This window comes from Syngnathus floridae, chromosome 2, assembly GCF_059516105.1.
Source record: "Syngnathus floridae isolate MCC-2025c chromosome 2, RoL_Sflo_1.0, whole genome shotgun sequence".
Taxonomy (NCBI): Eukaryota; Metazoa; Chordata; class Actinopteri; order Syngnathiformes; family Syngnathidae; genus Syngnathus; species Syngnathus floridae.
The window spans coordinates 8,640,997-8,660,497 of record NC_142414.1 but is presented as its reverse complement, the minus strand read 5'-3'; the positions used below and the strand labels follow the sequence as shown (position 1 = coordinate 8,660,497).

Here is a 19,501-nt window from a genome sequence, read left to right as displayed (position 1 = left end):
TATAGGCCTTCCTTGGTAGATTGTGAAAATATGCAAAAATTCATCGTTAACAATTTTAAAAGAGTTTGGTGTCAAAGTCATTTTTGTTGCGGGCCGCATCGGAGTAATGGCGGTCTTAATGACTTAACTAGAAATGAATGGGTGGATATCACATACATGCAACAGAAAAGGTCAACAATTTTCTAATTTATTTTGAAGTTAGGATTATAAATCCAATATCTCACTGTTGTTAAAAATTTAATGCTGGTATTTTAACAAGAAACAGTGAATTGACACACATGATTTTGCGGGCCACATAAAGTGATGTGGCGGGCCGGATCTGGCCCGCGGGCCTTGAGTTGGGTTAGGGCAACCTAATCCCAACAAATTCTAACCAGGAGTGGATAAAATTTCTACCCCAATCCAGGTTTTTCTAGTCTCAAAAATGGCTACCGACAAGAATATCGGTCCCGGCTCACGTGGGGTACAACCAAACTATACATCCAAATAATACTTCCAAAGCAGAAATAATAATCCCGGTGAATTATGACACACTTGGCTAGAGCAATTCATGACTTACAATATGTCGGCAGTGACTCAACACGTGGCCGCGGTGGCCGAAAGCGGTCACGGATCATCGCGGCGTGAGTGTAAAAGTTGGACGGAGACGGCGGCCTGTCAGGTGGAACATAAATAGACGTACCAGTCTAGATATCTGTTTTACTATCTCAGTGGAGCCGAGAGGGAAAGTGGTGAGGTGGGCTCAGGAGGAGGTGGGGGGGGGGATTGCTCAATGGCGGTGAAAGCAAAAAAAAAATCAGCCTCGATCTTATTTTCCACACTTGGGCGAGCTACAAGCAGCTCAGTTACACTACACTTGCAGTGAACAATCAGTCTGGCAAAGGTTCACAAAACAGCGAAATACCTTGTCACTTACTGGCTGACCTGCTCCGAGGATGAGAAGCGAGGGAGGGAGGAGGGAGGGAGGGAAGGAGGGAGTGGGAGTCTCCGAGAGGGGCTGACAACATGAAATAATCGGGAAGGAACTCTGCTGTGACTGAAGGAAAACGGCTCTGTTGGAAAATATCTCCTAAATTATTTATTTTTATTTTACAGATAATAATCCCTAAAGGGAAAAAAAAATAGGTCCACTCTGCTGTGCATATTTTGTGATGCACAATGACCCAAAATAAGATCACAATAAAAGTCGTGATGACGAGGAGGTTTAGGTTTCACTCCTGGACTTTCCGAACTTTTTGCCGCCATGTTCTCGCCTCCCATTGGATTTAACCTTCTCCCCCCCCAGCTTCTTATACCACACTGTAAAACACAAGCGCCATGTTTGCTGGCACAAACAGCCGTCATAAGAAATGTGGCTCTAGCGAGACTTTCTACAGCCAGTTTTTTTTTCTCCCCCCCAAGATGGTGGAAAGGTTTGGCTGACTGTCTCGTTCCAGATCCGACATTCCAGCGCCGCCAACTATAATGATGTACAATGACAGGTAATTACTAGGGGTTGTGAACATGAGAGGTCCAGATCAGCAGTATCTGTGAAGGTTCTGGAAAATCTGAGTGGGAGCGAGGACGGCCGCCAACATCCCGAGCGGAGCTCCCATCGGAAAAAAAAAAAAAGAAGAAAAAAAATCCCAGCCACCAGTTTCGTGTTGTGTTTTCCTTGACTTGGATTGTGAAGAAGCAACATTTGGGTCGTGTGTGAGCCACGTGCACCGAATTTCCAAATAACTTCCGAGCTTTGCTGTGTGTGGCAAATAAGTTTCAGTATTTAGCCAACAGTTTCACCTGCATGCCGTGTGTGTGTGTGTTGCGGTAATCACCCTCACGCCCCTCCCCCACCCGCCATAAATTACCTCATCAGTGAGTGAAATTAACGCAAATTCTTGCAGGCAATCTGACAATTTCTAATGCTAATTAGCTTCTTCCCTTTACTTTTAAACTGTAGCACCTGTTTAGGTGCCGAGTGTGTGTGTGTGTGCGTGTGTGTGTGTCGTTGCAGGCGCTGCAGCCGCATTTAATCACAATTTTAATTAAGCATGTTGGTAGATGTGTGAGAGAGAGGCAATTATAATGCAGATGAATGATGATTTTTTCCCGCATTAAATTGTTTTGTTTCTTCGTTAGCTTGATTGCATAAACACTGCTCACTTCTTATCTGCTGTAATTTTGTAACTGTTTTGCTAAGGGAGGGGGAGAAAAGAGGGGGGGGGGGAACACCAAGTTCTTGGGATTCTTTGATCCGGTTAACCCTTTAATTACCACAGCAAGAGGAAGAGGATTTACTGTCTTTCTTCCTCAAAACAATCAGCGTAGCGGCTTGTCAATCATTGTGAGGGTTTTTGTTAGAGCGCTGACCTTAAAACAACCAATCAAAGTCTTCCGCTCTCAGGCGCAGATGGGTTCCGTTGGCACCGGCTCCCGATCTTTATGTGCTCGTCAAAGTAACATTGGGTTCCACGACGGCGCCTTCGCCCGCCTTTACGGCTCTGGAATGTAGCTTTGAAATTAATGTAAAAACAAAGGCAAACCACCACGGCGCCTTTTTTTAGTTTATATGGGATGGTTTTTCCCTGAAGAGTTGCAAGTGGCGGCCGTCCTCCCTTTTTTCCTTCTTTCTTTAAAAGAGCCACTTTGACACAATCGGTAAACTGGACTTGCCCGAAAACACGACGAAAAAAAAAAACTCCCAGAATCCCTCCGTGCTGTGTCCAGTCCAATGACCCCCTCCCCCCGAAACAACACTCATTCTCTAATCCCACTGAGCACTGCTTTCAGTTTGTCCAGAGAGCATGCAGGGGACAGTCCAGACACACACACACACATACACACACACAGCTATATAAAACTTTGCCTTCCCTTCCGTCACCCTGAAGTGCATCTAACAGGCCGGAGCTCCTCTCTGAATATTAGCGGTGACTGGCTGGAGGTAAACAGAGCATTAAATCCTGCAAAAGAGGCCAATATGCGCTCGGGACAATGGACCCGGCCCGCCATCTCCAAGCCTTTGTTCTGAGCTTAACAAAACTCTGCCGTCACACTGCTTTACCTCAATGGCGGCCTGTCGAAACGGCCATCAAGCCGTCAGCCCGCAAAAAAAGCTGAGGGCGGGGTGGAGACAGTGGGAGGGGGAGGGAGGGGTGAAGGAAGAAGAGGATGATGATGACAGGAGAAGATGAAGGCAACGCGAGTCGTGAGAAGATGAAGCGGACTACCGAGAGGAAGGAAGCCGTTAAATTATTTGCAAACAGGTGGTGGGAGGAGGGAGGGGGTTGAAATTAAAAACATAATCACCCTCGCCTCTCCCACGCAAACCTTAATAACAATATATGGCAGCAGGAAGGTGGGGGCGGAGGAGGGGGGGGGTTGTCTGTGACGTGGAAGTGGAGCAGCCAGACTCACTAAAAGTTTCATCAAAAAATCCTTATCTGCTTCCCTCTGGGGTTGCAGCGGGGTGGGGGGGGGGAGAAGCTGGCCGACACATGTTAAATAAAGTATGTAAGCGTCTGCCATTTTGTAATTGACAAAAAAAAAAGAGCCCTGGTGTAAACGGTTGTCTGTCGTTCTTGCGACTGTCTGGCGACCAATCTGCTTTAGTCTGCTGCTGCAGTCAGCTGAGTAACATTGAAAAAAAAGATCACAAAATGCACAAAGTTGAGGGAAAAAAAAAAAGTCCTGAGTCAGCAGAAAAAAAGTATCACCCAAAAGTGGGCAGTGCCAAATTATTAATTGCCAGTGCAGCATGACAATTAAAGAAGGCTACTGCAAAGGTAGCACAAATGAATATTTCATGACTTTAATTACTGAAAAGTCATTGCCAGTCACTGCAACTAATTAGCAAACATAATAACATTAGCCAAACTGTGATTGGTACTTCACCAGCTTGCAGACAAATGAAGAAAGCAGGAACAGGAATACCTCCACCTGCACATCTATTCCCATCAGCCGTGTCTCACTTCTTTGGGTCAAGGTTTTGAGATTATGCCGACAATAATGCCAAGAGGCCCAAGAAAGGAAGTGCTTGGAAAAAAATTGTAATCAATGAGAAATTATCAATTTCTCAGATTTTGCCTTTTATCGGTAAGCCAACTGAACATTTATTTACAGAAAACTAAAACTGGTCACAATACTGATGAAACTCGTCAATCTAATTGTCGTCGATAATTTATGTGAATTTTTGTCAGAAAATTCTTTATTGCATCTTTGCAATGTCATTTATATATAATCTGACTTTTCTATTTCTACACTGTGATTATTTTATTCAATTTTTAAATTTCAATTTGAAAAATGTGCACTCTTTCAATTCGATTTTATTTCCAACGTTTGAAAGGTGCAGTTGAGTTCGCCGTGATTACAGAACTGTGAGCTTCAATATTTCATAACATCACAGCAGATACATGACTTGCGTGTGTTTTCCTTCCTTCTCTAGAGGACCAGAATAGTTGTTGTACAGTCAGCGCCGTGTTTTAAGATGTCACTCTCAAGCTAATTATAGCCACATATCATTTAAAAAAAAAAAAAAAAAACTTGGAACGTATAGGATCAGATCGCATATAATTATATATATATACAGTATGCATATATATATATATATATATATATATATATATATATATATATATATATATATATATATATATATATATATACGTATATATTTTATTCATATTATATATGTGTGTATATATATATCATATAATATAAATAAGATACAAATAAAATAAATATGAATTAAAAAATCTAAACTTTACAATGCCTCAGAACAAATGTGTTTTCCGCAATTTTTAAAAATACTCCAGCTCCTGCCTAAAAACAGAAAGTACAGTCCACAATTTGTGTCTATCACCTTTGGTTTGTTATTTGGTGCGTAAAATAAAAAGCGCTCATCAGAACGTAGTGCCCTAACACCATCATAAAATGACCTCAAATTCAAGTATGGAGGACCTCGTCAAGTCGTAAGAATAACACTGCAATTTATCTGAGGAATGCCGGACGATAAGGACGCAGCTTCTCTTGGCTGGGGGTGCATATAGATTGCGGAGGGGGGGGGGGCTCGATATGGGCTGGCGGTAGCAGTAATTAGGAAGTCCCAACTTTTAGTCAGGAATGTTTGGAGAACAAACATCAGTGAGTCCCAACCACTTGGCTATGGAAGATGAGAGCTCATCAGGTGTGCCAAAGGTCAACCTTGATTGGTCCTCCAAAAGATATGAACCTATTTCTCCACTTTCTGCGATGAGCGTGCATGGCTGCCTCGGCCTCGTTGAAACGCAAGCCCGAGTGTCTCCTCGGCCGTGTGAGCCGCCTGTCAGGACGACGGCGGACGACGGGCCTGTCGGCGTGATTATCCCCCCGCTACCTGAGGAGGTGTTTGTTTGACATCTGCCTCTGACAGCGGCGGGACGAGCGGCGTTCAGGGGCGGGGGCTCCCTATCCAGTCACAACCGATTAACACGTAAATTCACCTCTCTGACTTTTTTTTTTTTTTTTGCCACGCTCGACTTTGCTGCACATGTCCGTGTGCTGACATTTAAAGTAAAGGGTGATGCACCCCTCCCCCCCCCCTCCTCGTTTCATCTCTCCTTGACTCACTCTTGCCAGAGGTTAACTGTATGTTTGAATAACAGAGAGGCCGCGTGTAATTTCTGACCATTTCCTCTTTAGGCTGCAACCTCCGGTTAGCGGGCCGCTTGATCAGCGGGCGAGATGAAAGCTAGAAAAATGCGTGCAGCCGCAAAACGACCTAATTTTGTTCATCTCGCTTGGCGATCGGCCGCAATTAAAGCCAGATAACGCCTCGGAATTCCGTGCGAGGGCACGCGGCGGCGCGGGCTAGGCCTCGTTAGAGAAAGGTAACGGGAGGCGAGCGGCGAGGTGGCTCCCGAGCGGTGAATAATGGAGCAAAGTGATCTCGCTTCAAATAGCATCCGCTAGCAAGGTGGCGAACGGCGCCGACTTCCACCTTTACGTACGATTGGATAAGCTCAAATCTAAAAAAGTCGAGTCGTCAAAATCACATCAGCGGATTGAAAACAGGCAGCGGGATGAGCCCGGCCGGATGGGCCTCGTAAAGACTTGTCACTTGGCTCAAATGAGGCGTGATATTTGCCGACGCATCATCGTGCGGCGCTCGGGCATTAAAGGTGGCGTGCAGGTATTTGCATTTTGGAAGAAAACAAGGAGGCGGGACATTAAGTCCAACCCGTGGCTGAAGAGTCCATAGTGGCACCAGCCACCAAATCACAACGTCCTGGTTGCCACTTTGGCCACTGACTGCCAATGTGTGTTAAGAGCCCCCCCCGCCCCCCCGACACCAGCCACCCCGTCCCTCCAAAGCAGGGGTTAATATCATGGCTGCCTGGTAAGGCATTATCCAGAACCTCCCAGAACAAAAGGGCCCTTTTGCAAACAGACTCTTTCTCCTTCACCCCCCCCCCCTCCACCACCACCCCCAGTGTCCAAAGGTGTTTGCTGAAGTAAATCTGCCTAAATCCTGCGCAGCTTGGCCATGAGGAAGAGGAGGGGGAGGGAAGGTGTACCGATAATCCTTCTTCTTAACCAAAAAGAAGAAAAAAAGTTCTGTGTGAGGAAAAGAAAGGGTAAAAAGAAATCCATATCACATGACCCCCCCCCCCCACTCCCGACCAAATCCCACATCTCCCCATCTTTACTCAAGATTTGCATCCATCCCCGCCTGGGAGGTTGCCGATAAAGATATCAGTTACACAAGGAGCTTGCGAGACACCTGCCCGGTGTTTGCGGCTCCCAACTTTTTTTTCCCCCGGCAAGAACCAGACGACACCTGCTCGCGGATGCTCCGGCCCACCGCTTCTTCTCAAGAAGCGGACGGGTGTCCACGAATAGTGCGAGCACGCCATCTCGTAACACTATCTGTGTGTCAGGAGGGGCCCGGGCCCCCGCTAGAGGAGGGAGGCTATAAAAGGCTTGTAACCAGGGGACCGGCAACAAACAAGCACAAACAGCCCAGTTATTTCTCTCCAGCAGCCACCCCTTCCTCCCTCATCTTCCTCCATCGCCTCCCCCCCTCCCACCCCCTTTTCATCTCGGCCCCCTTTCTGATGCTGAATGCAAATGTGCAGCCCTGCTGCTGGCGGCGAGAGGGGCTGAATTGTGATTAAGAGGGAGAAGAAGAAGCAGCAGAAGAGGAGCTCCTTTCTTTGTTCTCCCCCTGGGGGATGTTTACCAGGAGAGACGCGGCGGATCAGATATGAAAGGCATTCAGGTCAGCATTGATGTGAGCCAAAGTGAAATGGTACCTAAGGCATTCCAAAGACCCGCCGTGTCAGGGGTCCGGCCCGCCGGTGCCTCTGCGAGTGTGGGTTCTCTGGCCGCCAGGCGGAGGAGAAGGGGAAGGGGGAGGGGGGGGGGCGAAAAATAAAAGACGCGTCTTCACACCAGCGCGGTGGTCGAGGATGCAAAGGAAATAAAAAGAAATAAAAATGGCAAAGAAAAAGAAAAAAGGTCAGAAAATGTTTTTCACGGCTATTTTCGGGGAAGGATAAAAAGCTTCCATCCGATGTCCAGGATGGAGGAGATGATCATTAGTCCGTGTGTGTGTGTATGTGTGTGTGTGTGCGTCCTGCTTTTATGTGTCTTATCAAAGGTGCGAGCAACTATGCACGCATGTGTACACATGCTGCCGAACTAGGACACAAATCAGAAGAGATGACGATGAAGACAAAATGTCACATCAGAAAATGAGAAAATGACAAAATATCAAATAAAAAAAAAAGATTCAATTTTTAACGTGGGGGGGGGAAGAAGACTGCCGTGCGCTCGACTTCCACCCGGCAGACGTATTCACAAATCTCTTTTTATATTTACATTTATAAACCACGGCCGAGGGAAGAAGAAATCCAAAGGTGTCACGCTGCCGGTGACGGGACAATTCTGACCTCGGCCGGGCTGTGACAACGGCGCGTTTGTGCCGACGGCGCCGTCGCAGCGGGCCCCGGAACATCTCGCCGTCATTATTTCACTCGCTCAAACAGAATAATCCCTCGGACGCAGACGCGGCCGTGAACTGCTTGTATGCGCTAGAAGAAGCCATCAGGAGCGGAAGGCTGCACACAATTGGCGACCCGTATGGGAATGGCGGCGCTGAATGGCGCGGCGGACAACCCCCCGCCATTATTGACGGTATAAACATGTAAATGAAACACATTACCGCTGACAATCAATTGTCCGCGAGCGGCCTGCGAAACCTCCTCCTTCCCTCCCCCTCTACCTTGAGGGAGAGGGGAGGTGGGTGTGGGGGGGGTACCTTGCCTCACTCCCACATGCCCCCCCCTTCCTCCCTAAACGCTCACGGTTCTCTCCCACACAACTTTAAAAAGACTGCGGAATAATTGTAATGGACAAATTGTTTGGACTGGCACAAATGTGGCATTGTGTTACACTCAATGCACGCTTAGACACACACACACGCACGCACACACACACGCTGTAATTCAGACTACATGTAAAGCGCGTTACTGAGCTGCAGCTGTTATGTAATCTGAGTACAGTTCCAAGGGGACATCCTGACAATTAAAGGTCAAAGGTCACACCGGGAAATCAGGAATGAGTCAGATGAGGGCAATGCAGGATTTAGAGGGCGATAAAATATAAAACATATTTCCCGGGTTATCACAAGATTTGCCCGTCGTCCGGTGGGAAAATCACGTTTGTTCACCGCTGGATCGGAAGAGCCGCACCTGACCGGGCCCGAACTTTGGCTATGTGTGTGTTCTTTGGAATATTGTGCGCAGACATGCAAGAGGAAGTGACGAGCTGTGTCTAAATATCACATGACACGCTGGCCAGAGAGCGTTACCGTGTGCCACCTCCAGCCCTGAAGGCCAACAGTCATCTGGATGAGAATGTCATCGCTTGGACAACTTAGTGAGCAAAGGCCTCATTAATACTAATTGGCTGGATGGCTGGAGAAAAAAAAAAAAAAAAAGCATCACATTGGCCACAAACAGGCCCTAAAATAAATTGCAAAAGAACACATGAAGCCGCTTTCTCGAAATCGCGCCAAGATTTCGACACCACGCACGTTTGGGTTTGATTCGTCTTATTCTGACGGTGCTCTCGGAGCCGGGCTCGGCGGAACAGACCGGGTTAGTCCTCCGCTCAGTCAGGGGGAGGACACAAACCCCAATAAGACTCTAGATTCCCAGGGGACTATGGAGGGGGGGGCGGAAAGGGAGGGGCCGGTGAGGGCATCAAGCAGGGAACTTACTACATGTCATATAATATTATTCAAAATACTGCATGCAACTATTTTCACAAGCGATTCAAAAAACTGAGCTCCTCCTTAATGTGTGAAAATTATTTGGAATATTTTTTAACATTAAGGGGGGTGATAAAAAAAAATATTCATTTGAACAAAAAGGTGCTACTAAACAAGCTCTAAATATATATTTGCTTAAATAAATAAATATTTAAAAGCCAGCTGCTGCTTTTCACAAGAGGAATATTATGTTTTCCTAGCATCGATCCAGCAAATCAATAAATGAAACCTGATCCAAATAAAGAATCCGTGTCGGCGTTGCTATAAAAATCTAATACAATTAACAAGTCTCGATTCAAGAAAAATGCAAAGCTTGTCTGAGCAGCTGCATGGCAGCCTTCATGTTTCACACACACACACACGCGCGCGCGCGCAAATACGCAAGCACGCACGCACACACACACACGCACAGTGTGTATGTGTGGAATAATCAGGAATAACGGGGCCAGGAAATGTCACAGCACATTTGCCTCTTGTGGGAAAGTGCGCACTCGAATGGATAAAGAAAAGCAATAAATGTGCACCTCCAGCGCGCCAATTAGTGTCCGAGTTGAGACGACAAGTCGAACCGTCACGTCCAGCAATGCACGCGACGAGCCGCGTCACCGATCATTTTAGGTTGACAATAAAATTAAATTGAAAAGAAAATTACGCCCAAAAATTATACATACAAGAGTAGCCTGATGTAAAATAAAAAATCCAACACCCACACGCGCAATGAAGCAAAAACGGAGTCACAAGTCGCGCGTGTCCAGGGATCAGCCACACTCGGGTGACCGTTAGACACAAGCACTCCACTCCACCCCACGACGGACGGGTTCGTGCCAGTCAGCAGGCCCGTCGACACCGACACAACTTTCCAACAAGTTTGCTCGTTGCTCCCTCAACAACACAGCCCCCAAAAGAGTGGGCACACAAGACCGCACAGGCAGGCAGGCAGGCGGGCGGGCGTGGGGTTTGTCCCCGAGCGGACTAACGGTCCCGACTGGAGCGCTCAGCAGGCGACGACTCAAACAGCAGAGCGAGGCGGAAAGATCGGAGCGGATGATCTCTTACCGTTTTTCCGTCTGGGGTTGGCCTGTTTTCGCCGCTTGCACCGGGGCCCATCCGCCATCATCTCCTGCCTCATTTAGAAGTGCGCGTGTGGGCTCACTCAGACGGCAGCTCGCATGGACCCCAACGCGTGGATTCAGTTTGTCGTCTCACTCTGACGGGACACACACACACACACCAACATGCACGCACACGCACACAAAACAAGAGCCGCGACAGTGTTAGCCTTGCGAGACAGACGCACAAACTAACTTTGGTGTAGACAATGAGAAAAATAAAATATAATAATTACTTGGGATAATTCTGAGATTATGATGACAACAAGGGAGGATAAAAAAAATCAACAAAAAACCCACACATCATTTTTTACCCGAGATTGTGTTTAAGCTTCAAATAATTTCATTTTAAAAGTTCCTCATTTTTTTGTTTTATTTATTCAGTTTTACTTGTTCAAGTAACAGCTTGTGTAGTGGCTTCAAACTCGACAATGAGGGGGGGGAAGCACCTTCATCATATTTTAGGCCGTTTTTAAACTGAGTTCCACGGGCGTGCACACACACGAGGAAAAAGTATAACGGAACTTTGAACAAATTGCTGCGACTGCATTGTTTACGCCGCGCGCAGCTTTCGCAAATAGCAAATCAATTAGAAAACACGCAAGTGAAAATGCATGAAAACCAGGTTGCGCTGAATGCGTAAATTGCGCACAAAGAAAAGCTAAAAGACTGTCGTGGGACTAACTGATCAAATATGTGCAAATAAGTTGAAAACGACGTGTCAATTGTTTTGCAGCCTGGCGCGAGTGGGCACAAAGTGGACCGAGCGGGCGGACCAGCGTCGTTTGCTCCTCTCCGAGCACAGGCGGAGCTGCGCTGGGCAAAACGCCGGGCAAAGAGCGCCCGGTGCCGGCTACGAGGAGCCTCCACTGACCGCCTCTGCGCATGCATGGATTTCTCTTTTTCTTTTTTTTCTCCCCCTTTCAAACTACCTCATCCACCTGCGCAGGTAAGTTCCAAGTGAGGCGCGAAGTGGAGCGCGTCAGTTTTGAGAGCGAATAAAAGGGAAAAAAGTGCGCCGAACGTACCTGCTTGCTGTGAGGGGAACAAACAGTGGTGTGTTGGTCCGATGACACCGGAGCGCGGCGGTGAGCGGATTCCGGTCCAGCGGTGATAATAAAGCCTTAGAAATAAAGCCTGCTTGTGGTTGGGAGGAGGGAGGGAGCGCGCGTCCTGCTCGGGCAGGTTTACAACTGATGTCTTACACCCACTCCAGGAAACAAACCTGGGTCGGGACTGACGTGTTCCGCCTCTTCTAATGACATTTTTTTCTTTCCACCTCCTTTTCTTTGCAGTGCACACGGAGGAGAAGCCCCCTGAAACGCACGCCACCTATCTTCACGGGAGGGGATAATTGAGGGGAGCCAAACGTGAGCATCTTCTGGCTTCAACTTATTATTATTTTTTTTATTTCCTCTATCCCACCCCCCACCCCCACCCCCGACACGCTCTTGTTGCCCCCTCCTGCTCCTCTCGCTTTCTGCATCCTTCTCTTTGGCACTGTGAAACCAACTATGTCCACGCGGAGTTTGTGTGCATGTGTGATGTGTGCGCGCGTGTGTGCGCGGGGAAAAACTTGAGGCACGTCCACGCCAGCCGCAACCACGTAAGGATTCTTATTTGCAAATTTTTATTTACACTTGGTGTTTTGGGCAGAGATGTGCGCGTTCTCGATCCGCTTCATTGACCGCAAAGCGTTGGCCGGTCGCCCAAATGTGCAATTTTTTTACGGAATATGTATTTTTCTGTATAATACAATAGTAGCAATTTTGTGCGCTAAATTGTTGAATTTAGTACCAACATCTTTTTGTGAGTGTCTAACTATGTTTCTGTGAAAATTATTCAAGAAAACCTGAACTGTTTCACTCTAAAAAAATTGTGTGTGGGTGTTAACAAATAACGTTAATATTTGGACTCTTCGTTTTAAATTTGATGCTTAAGATGCCATGCGTTTGTAATTTTATTTACTAATTTTTTACCAAAAGAGTTGAAAATCCTGGCACTGCATGCAAGTATATCTACATAACTTACGTGTAAATTGCATGGGGTGGGGGGGGTAAATTTGCATTTTACTCATTTGCACATTTTTTAGCACTAGATAATAAATAATAAAAATCAAGCAAAAAAAAATAATCATGGTTTTTATATTTAAATGACGAACTATATTCCAACAGTGACACATACAGGCTATTTTAGAATAGCTCTGTGGCACTAAAAGATCGAAGAAATAAAAAAAAGAGAGAGGGGAGAAAAACATAAAGTGACATAAAGAGACGTAAAGTGTCCGCGGAGCTGCACGAGTCCCTGCAGGAATATTATGCGAATATCATCGACATTTTCGAGCTTTATTAGAGTGATTCTCGCTTCTGGAGGCCACTTAAGAGGATGAACCCCACATTTATTAAAGAAGTCAACCATCTCAACGCGCGCCGCTCTCTCTCTCTCTCTCTCTCCCTCTCTCTCGCTCGCGCACACACACACACGCACACACACCACAGTGGGATGGAGTGAGGGAGCAAGCCCCGCCCTCGAAGCGAGTTGATTGGCTAAGCAAATGAAGGGTTATTTTGTGTCCCTTCCTTTTGCAGGTCGCTACTGGATGGCTAATTAAATCATCAATCAATCCCCTCCTCTTTTTTTTTTTTTTTTTTTGCATCAACGAAAACTCAGATGCTGTTTAATTAGCAGAAAAAAAGTATAATTAAGTTTGAGTCTTAAAATTATTACGATTATTATTACTTTTATTATTATTATTATTAACGGGTAAGTTGAATTCATTTCCAGCCAACTTTTGTGGTGTGACGGAAGTGACGTAAGGCCGGTCATTTACCCCGGGTGGAAAGTGAATCAGCTCCTGGGTGAATTATTGCCACGCGTAATTTGCTGTTGGGGTATTTGCATGTAAACGAAGCGGCGTGGTTGGCGCACTTTCACACGGGCGCGCGCGCGCGCGCACACGGCCACAGATGCATTCATCCAGGCGGGCCTGAAGTGGTAGCTCTCGCTTTTCTCCACGCACGCAGGCTCTTGTGCGTGGGGCCGCATATTCAGCGTGTAAAAGGATTAAGTGTGTGTGTGCGTGTGTGTGTGTGTACGTGTGTGTGACCTTTAGGGGGAGGCGGTGTGTTTAGTGCCTATATGTAGTTAATTGAGGGGGGCGTTACTGTTTTAATATTTATTCTGCATGTAAATTTGATTATCAAAGTGTGATTACGAGGTGAATTCTTTGTCTGCTTGTTTAATACGACGTTGCAGCAAAGAAATCTGATGGCTTATTTTGTCAATTTGAATCAATAGACGCTGGGAGTTTCAATGCGCCTGGAGGCAGAAAATCAAAATATAATCCTCATTTTTGTTCTGTGTGTGCGTACGTGTGTGTGTGCGCTGTATTTGTGTGTGTCGTACAAAGCTGCATACTTTCCGGTCCAAACTGAGAAGGTGCCGCTGAAATTGAACTTGCGGAACAAGATGACAGCAAAAAAGCAATACATTTATGAATTTTGAAAGGGTCAAAGGTCAGGAAACAAGTGCTCAGAAGAAAATATGGATTCCTGCTTAGGTACAAATGCAGATTTTTATTTTTTTTCTCTCTTGATGTCAAAGCTGCACTCAACTGAGCAAAATGTACAAATCTGAGCGCGTGATATCTGCTGATGAATAAATTCATGCAAGGTTTGTTTGCTGTATGCTGCATGCATGCACACATGCCAAAGAAAGACGCTGCGGCAGCTACGGCGCCGACACGGGGCTCGACTACCACTCCGCTACCAAATTACAAATGTAGCAGCCGCACCAACATTTCGGGAAAAAAAAAGTTCACAATGGAGATTTTATCTTCAGTTCATCTCATTATCATGAAGGGTGCTGCTCAAAAGTTGACATGAGGATATCATGAGACACGTGTCAAAACAGATCATGTGGACTTCCTCTTTATTTTTCTGTGGCTTACAGTAAAGCAATAAAGAAGGAAAGCGGCGAGAGTTTGACCTGCGACATGTCGATTGACCTCGTTGGTTTCTGAAGGCCCGGATCTGTTTTTTTTTTTTTTTTTTTTTTTTTTATGAGTAGAGTAGGCGGAGTCTGCAGCAAAGCTCGGGCATCCCGCATCTCATCTCCCCACTGTGCTTGTTTGCGTCTCTTGCAGCTTTGCCAACATCAAACCGAGCAGCTCCCATCTGACTTGGTCTCTGATAGCCGCCAACGCCACGCCACGTCGAGATTGACGGACAATTAAAGAGCGGGAGGCGACGGCCGGGCCGTGTGATGTGTAAGGGCTCCTCCGACATCTAAAATGAAGAGTTAGCATTTTTTGGGTTTTTCTGATCCCTTTCGCGAGGACAAGAAGAAGAACAAGCTAGCCCGGGCACAAACAAATGTTTGCACTGGAGAGCTATTGATTTGCCATCTTCTCAGCTATTCACTGACACACACACACACACACACACACACGGATACAAACATCCGCATGTGAAATGAAGCCACCGATGCTGGATTGAGTCAATAAAGAATTTAAAACAACTTTGCACTCTGCAGACCTTTACTGACAACTGGACTTCACTTTATTAGGAACACCTTCCCGCTCGCCACCACATCAGCAGCCAATGTTGCGAAGAATCAATTTGACAAATAAAAAAAAGCTTCTGATCCGGGCTCTGATAGATCCCGCCAGGAAACTTTTTACTTGCAGAGAAAAAAAAAAAAAAGCACAACTTTATCGCTTGCCCCAATGAATAATTGACAGTGTCTCCGCTGAATAATTAATCAAACATTTGAATAATTGTTGTATCTCTCATCTCAACATTCATTTGCATATTGCCGTGCTCTTAATACGAGTGCACATCCTCTCAGGACACAAAGAAAAAAAAAAAAAAAGAACAAGTGTACATTTGCGGGAACCTCGTCCCACATTTGCGCTCGACGGCCGCAAAAACATTTAGCCGGGATAAGAAAATAATCAAGATCGTTCTTGGGAGTCACATTTGATATTTTCCGCAGAATTCCTCTTAATATCCCTCAGGGAATAAGTTGGTTGCAAAACTAGAATACTAGCACTCAGTGGATCCCAGACCTGGACCAAGGCGGAACAAACCTCATTTGGATCCCGTCGATTGCAAAGGAATGTGTGCGACGTAAATGGAAAAAAGCGCATTAAGCCATGAAGAAATCAAGCATTAAAAATTAAAATGCTGCAATAATGGGCAAAAAAAAAAAAAAAAAGACAATCTAAATGTGAAAATAATAGCCAAAGGAAGAAAAACTGCAATCAATACATTTGCAATACAAGTGACAAAATGGTTTGGATTGTGCAAAAAATAGTTTTGGGGATAAAGGCTAGTCTAAAATTTAAAAATTTATTGACCCTAACAAAAGAAAATCTGAATTTGGCATCTTAAACCAGATGGGAAAAAAACGCCTGAAGTCAGGTCTAAAAAATTATTTCCAATATACAACTGCGTTTGTAAAATGTGGATTTAAGCAGCAAAATCTAAAAATCAGCCAAGGTCACATGACCCAAGCCAGAAAACAGTTGAGCCGTGATTGGTCATTACGTGAGCCCGGTCGGCCGGCACTGCGATGATGGTGACAAACGGCTGCATTTTGCTGCTTCATTCATATCCCACAAATGAATTATTAATCACAAATTGGGGATTAGATTATATTATAGTGGAGTCGCATAGAATACATATTATTGCCAAGAAAATTTTTGACTTCAATTCCTCTTCAAAAAAGAGCAATAACAACAATCAGGTGTAAAAATCAGGGCGGAGCTAACGAATAGCTCCGCCCACAATGGTGTGGTGAGCTGCTCGCAAGCAAACATCTTTTCATGAACTCTGAAACTTTCGACTCGTGACCTCTCCGACATGCCTCCCGGAGTCTTGCGTGTTTTCACATTTTGCATTTGAATTATTTTCGATATATTTTTCAAGCCGGGCTAATCCGTTGGTTAGAGGTCAAGGGGAGGGGAGAGTCACGGTCGACCGGACGTTGGTTTGTTATCCCGACACTCAAAGGATTTGGAGGGATGTTGATAGAAGTGGCTCGAGCGCTTCCTGCCGAGCGAGCGGGCGAGTAGACGAGACGAGCGCAAGCACGCACGTGGCCGAGGTACGACGCCTCTTTTGATGGCGGCCTTGTTGTCGCAGCCTGTGCCGACTCGAGAGATTGTTGGCCACAATTGACTGTGACAATTAGGGTGCCATCAGCGTCCTGAGTGGCGCTCTTAAAGCTAATTTACATGTCACTTTGTTCTAAAAAGAGAAAAATATGCCGCTCACTGCCTCTCGCCCCCCCCCAACCTTTTGCGGCTGTCTCCAATCCATCCCAGATCGCCTTGTAAACTGTCATTTGTACACCGCTCAGGGGAACCTGGCTGACGAGAGGCGGCCCGGTCGCCATTTCCATGTGAAAAGAGGCAATCACCAGGGCACCGCTGAGCCTATTGTTGGCGGCAAAGGTGGTGGAGAGAGGAGTGGGGGGCGTCAATTTACAGGCAGAGAAGTTAACCTTCTGGCGAGGTGCGTTTCACACCCATTAGGCACGTATGTGTGTCTGCTGTTTGCCGATTTTCTGCCCTTTTGTCAAACATCTTATTAAGCCCTTGAAGTTCGCTTCGGTGCAAATTGTGAGTGCAAAACCTGTACGAAGAGTGAAATAAACAATTTTGGGAACAATTACCAACCGCCGGGATGGAAGTCACCGTAACGGGAGCGAAACACAAAGCCAAGCTCGGGCCAACAACGAGAACATGGAAATTGCTCTTCCTTGTTGAATTGATTGGCGATGCTGTCGCTGTCTTCCCGCGTTGGCAAGCTCAACTTTAGGAAACGGTCGCTCGAGTGGACTCGAGTGACACGCTCACACACACACCACCAGGTTTTACACGATCCAGAGCCGATTGCCGATTAGCAAGTAACGATAAAAATAACGATAACCAGCGTACGTTTGGCATTGGGACTGGCCCGGTCTAATAAAACAAATGATTTAAAAATTTGCTGTGAGTTTCCACCTTTGCGAATGCAATCAATGACGTGATTGAGCAGTTTATTCGATCATATTTTAACTGATCATTGATGTTGCCAAATACTATCTGCTAATCTATGTAGTCTGAAATTGATTTTGCTCTCACACATACAGGATTAGCAAAGTGCTTTTCTGTTATATATAAATGAAATATTCTCATACATGCCACCAAAATTCTTTCACATAAATGTATTTATTTTGAACATTATTATATTAGAATATGTATAATATTATATATAATATATAGTATTTTTTTATATTGATTTATTTTCCCTCTCACACACAAACTGAAACGCTCGGACGCTCATGACCGAAATGTTCTCTCACAAAGTAGACATTTCATGATTTGTCTTTTGTCTAGAACAGGGGTGCTCACACTTTTTCAGCTCGCGAGCTACTTTCAAAATGACCAAGTCACAAAGATCTTCCGACTTCAAATGACATTGTGAAAAAAAAGTCCAACTCCCATTCCGTATGAAAGTGAGAAGTTTTTGACTTCTTACTTGGTCCAGCAACACTTTTGATGGTCATAAACTTTCTTTAGTTTATACGAAAAAAGCGAGTACTTACCATGCGTGCGTTGATTAGCTTGCTAGCTTTGGCGTCGGGTTTAAGTAAACTGCGGTTGGGGGGCGGGGGGTATTCATTGTCTATTGCGCATGTGCGGCTCACCGTGATTGCCTCCGGACAGGCTTACCTGTGTGTCAATCAAGCGATGGGATGGAATCTCGCCAATAGAAAAAAAAATATATATATATATATGTATTTTTTTTAAATGTCATGCAATCGACGTAATGAGCAATTCCTGGTCTAGAAGATATTTAGGGTTTTTTGTGTGTGTTTTTTTTGTGGTTTGTCTTTCTCGTTGATTCCACCTGTGCGCGTCAATCAAGTGTCTCGTGTTAGCCAATCAGCTCCCTCCAACACTTTGCGTCTTCAGGTGTTCCTGATCGTCTCATCATGTGGCTTGTATTTATTTCCCTGGTTCCTTTGGTTCTGTTCGCGGTCTCCTCGATGTGTGTTTTGTTGTCGCTTTGCGTTTGGGTCTTGCTTGTTCTTTGGAGCAGCGCGTTGTTAGCTTTTTGTTGTTCTTATGAAATCATTTTATTCAGTACGTCCCGCATTCCTGCCTTGTCTCTCCCGCAATCGGTTCCTTAATCGTACCATGCAAAACCTTTTTGAAATGGCTCATTGACACTTGAAAATTTCATAGACGTTTGATTTTGTCTTAAAAGTTTATTCACACATTCTACTGAATTACTCTAACACACAATTACTGTCTGTGTTGTTAAAACATTCTCACGTCCACATTTTTTTTTAGCTCTTAGTGAAATGCTCTCATAAGCATGAGAATCTCTGATGAAAATTATTTCCACACTTTTGGACATATTTACTGAAATTCCCATACACGGTCACGCACTCACTTAACTGAAACTCTCACTCACTTTTCAAGCACAAATGAAATTTGTCTTTCACTTTATTATAAGGGCAGTATGTGTGAGAGCATTTCAATACTGTGAGTAACAATTCACTATTGAGTATGTTTGAGTGGTCTGAATGAAAGCAATTGTTTTTATGAGCACATTCCAGCATCATATGTGAGAGGTAACCATGAATTATGTCTGATGGACCCTCATAGTAACATTCGGACGGCGCAAGTTTGCCTTGTTGTGAGAGGCTGTCGGTGGCAGGTGCAGTGTGCCAGTGTGTGAAAGCCCCCCGGCCCCTCCTACTTTTAACCACTCAACACACACATGCGCACACACCGGCTGTCCTTTCAAAGGGAGCACAGAGTGTGTGCAGAAACAGCAGGTTGATGGGATAATGCCCATCATCTGTTGCACCGTGTCATTTGTGCACCGCCATAACCTGCTTTTGTAACCGCCGTACACACACACATTTTTGGCAGAATGGATTTTGCAAGTGTTTACATGTAAATCTGAACAGACACAGACTCAGATGGGCATCCCATGTGTGTGTTGTGTGTGTACGTACATGTGTCAAGGTGGCGTGACATCACCCTGTTGTGCAGCTCACAATAATCATTTGAATAAATTCCCTCTTGTGATGCGAATGACCT

The 19,501-nt window shown here is 45.4% G+C and overlaps 1 protein-coding gene and 1 long non-coding RNA gene across 5 annotated transcripts in view; one reads left to right on the top strand and one right to left on the bottom strand.

Annotated features, from left to right (window-relative positions):
• The window catches only part of zeb2b (zinc finger E-box binding homeobox 2b), a 49,035-nt gene extending 37,222 nt beyond the window's left edge, over positions 1-11,813 (bottom strand). For 2 of the 4 annotated variants that reach the window (XM_088362591.1, XM_088362604.1), the window contains exons 1-2: positions 11,427-11,813; positions 10,346-10,496 (exon numbers count right to left, since the gene is read on the bottom strand). In XM_088362591.1, the coding sequence (XP_088218717.1) occupies positions 10,346-10,418 (73 nt within the window). In that variant the 5' untranslated portion in view covers positions 10,419-10,496; positions 11,427-11,813. The remainder of the gene's footprint in view (positions 1-10,345; positions 10,497-11,426) is intronic. The other 2 variants (XM_088362583.1, XM_088362597.1) reach the window with 1 other exon arrangement.
• On the top strand, positions 11,807-14,916 carry LOC148401566 (uncharacterized). Its single transcript, XR_015854487.1, has 2 exons — positions 11,807-12,004; positions 14,543-14,916. It is a non-coding gene; the product is annotated as an uncharacterized LOC148401566 (long non-coding RNA).
• The last annotated feature ends 4,585 nt before the right edge of the window (positions 14,917-19,501 follow it).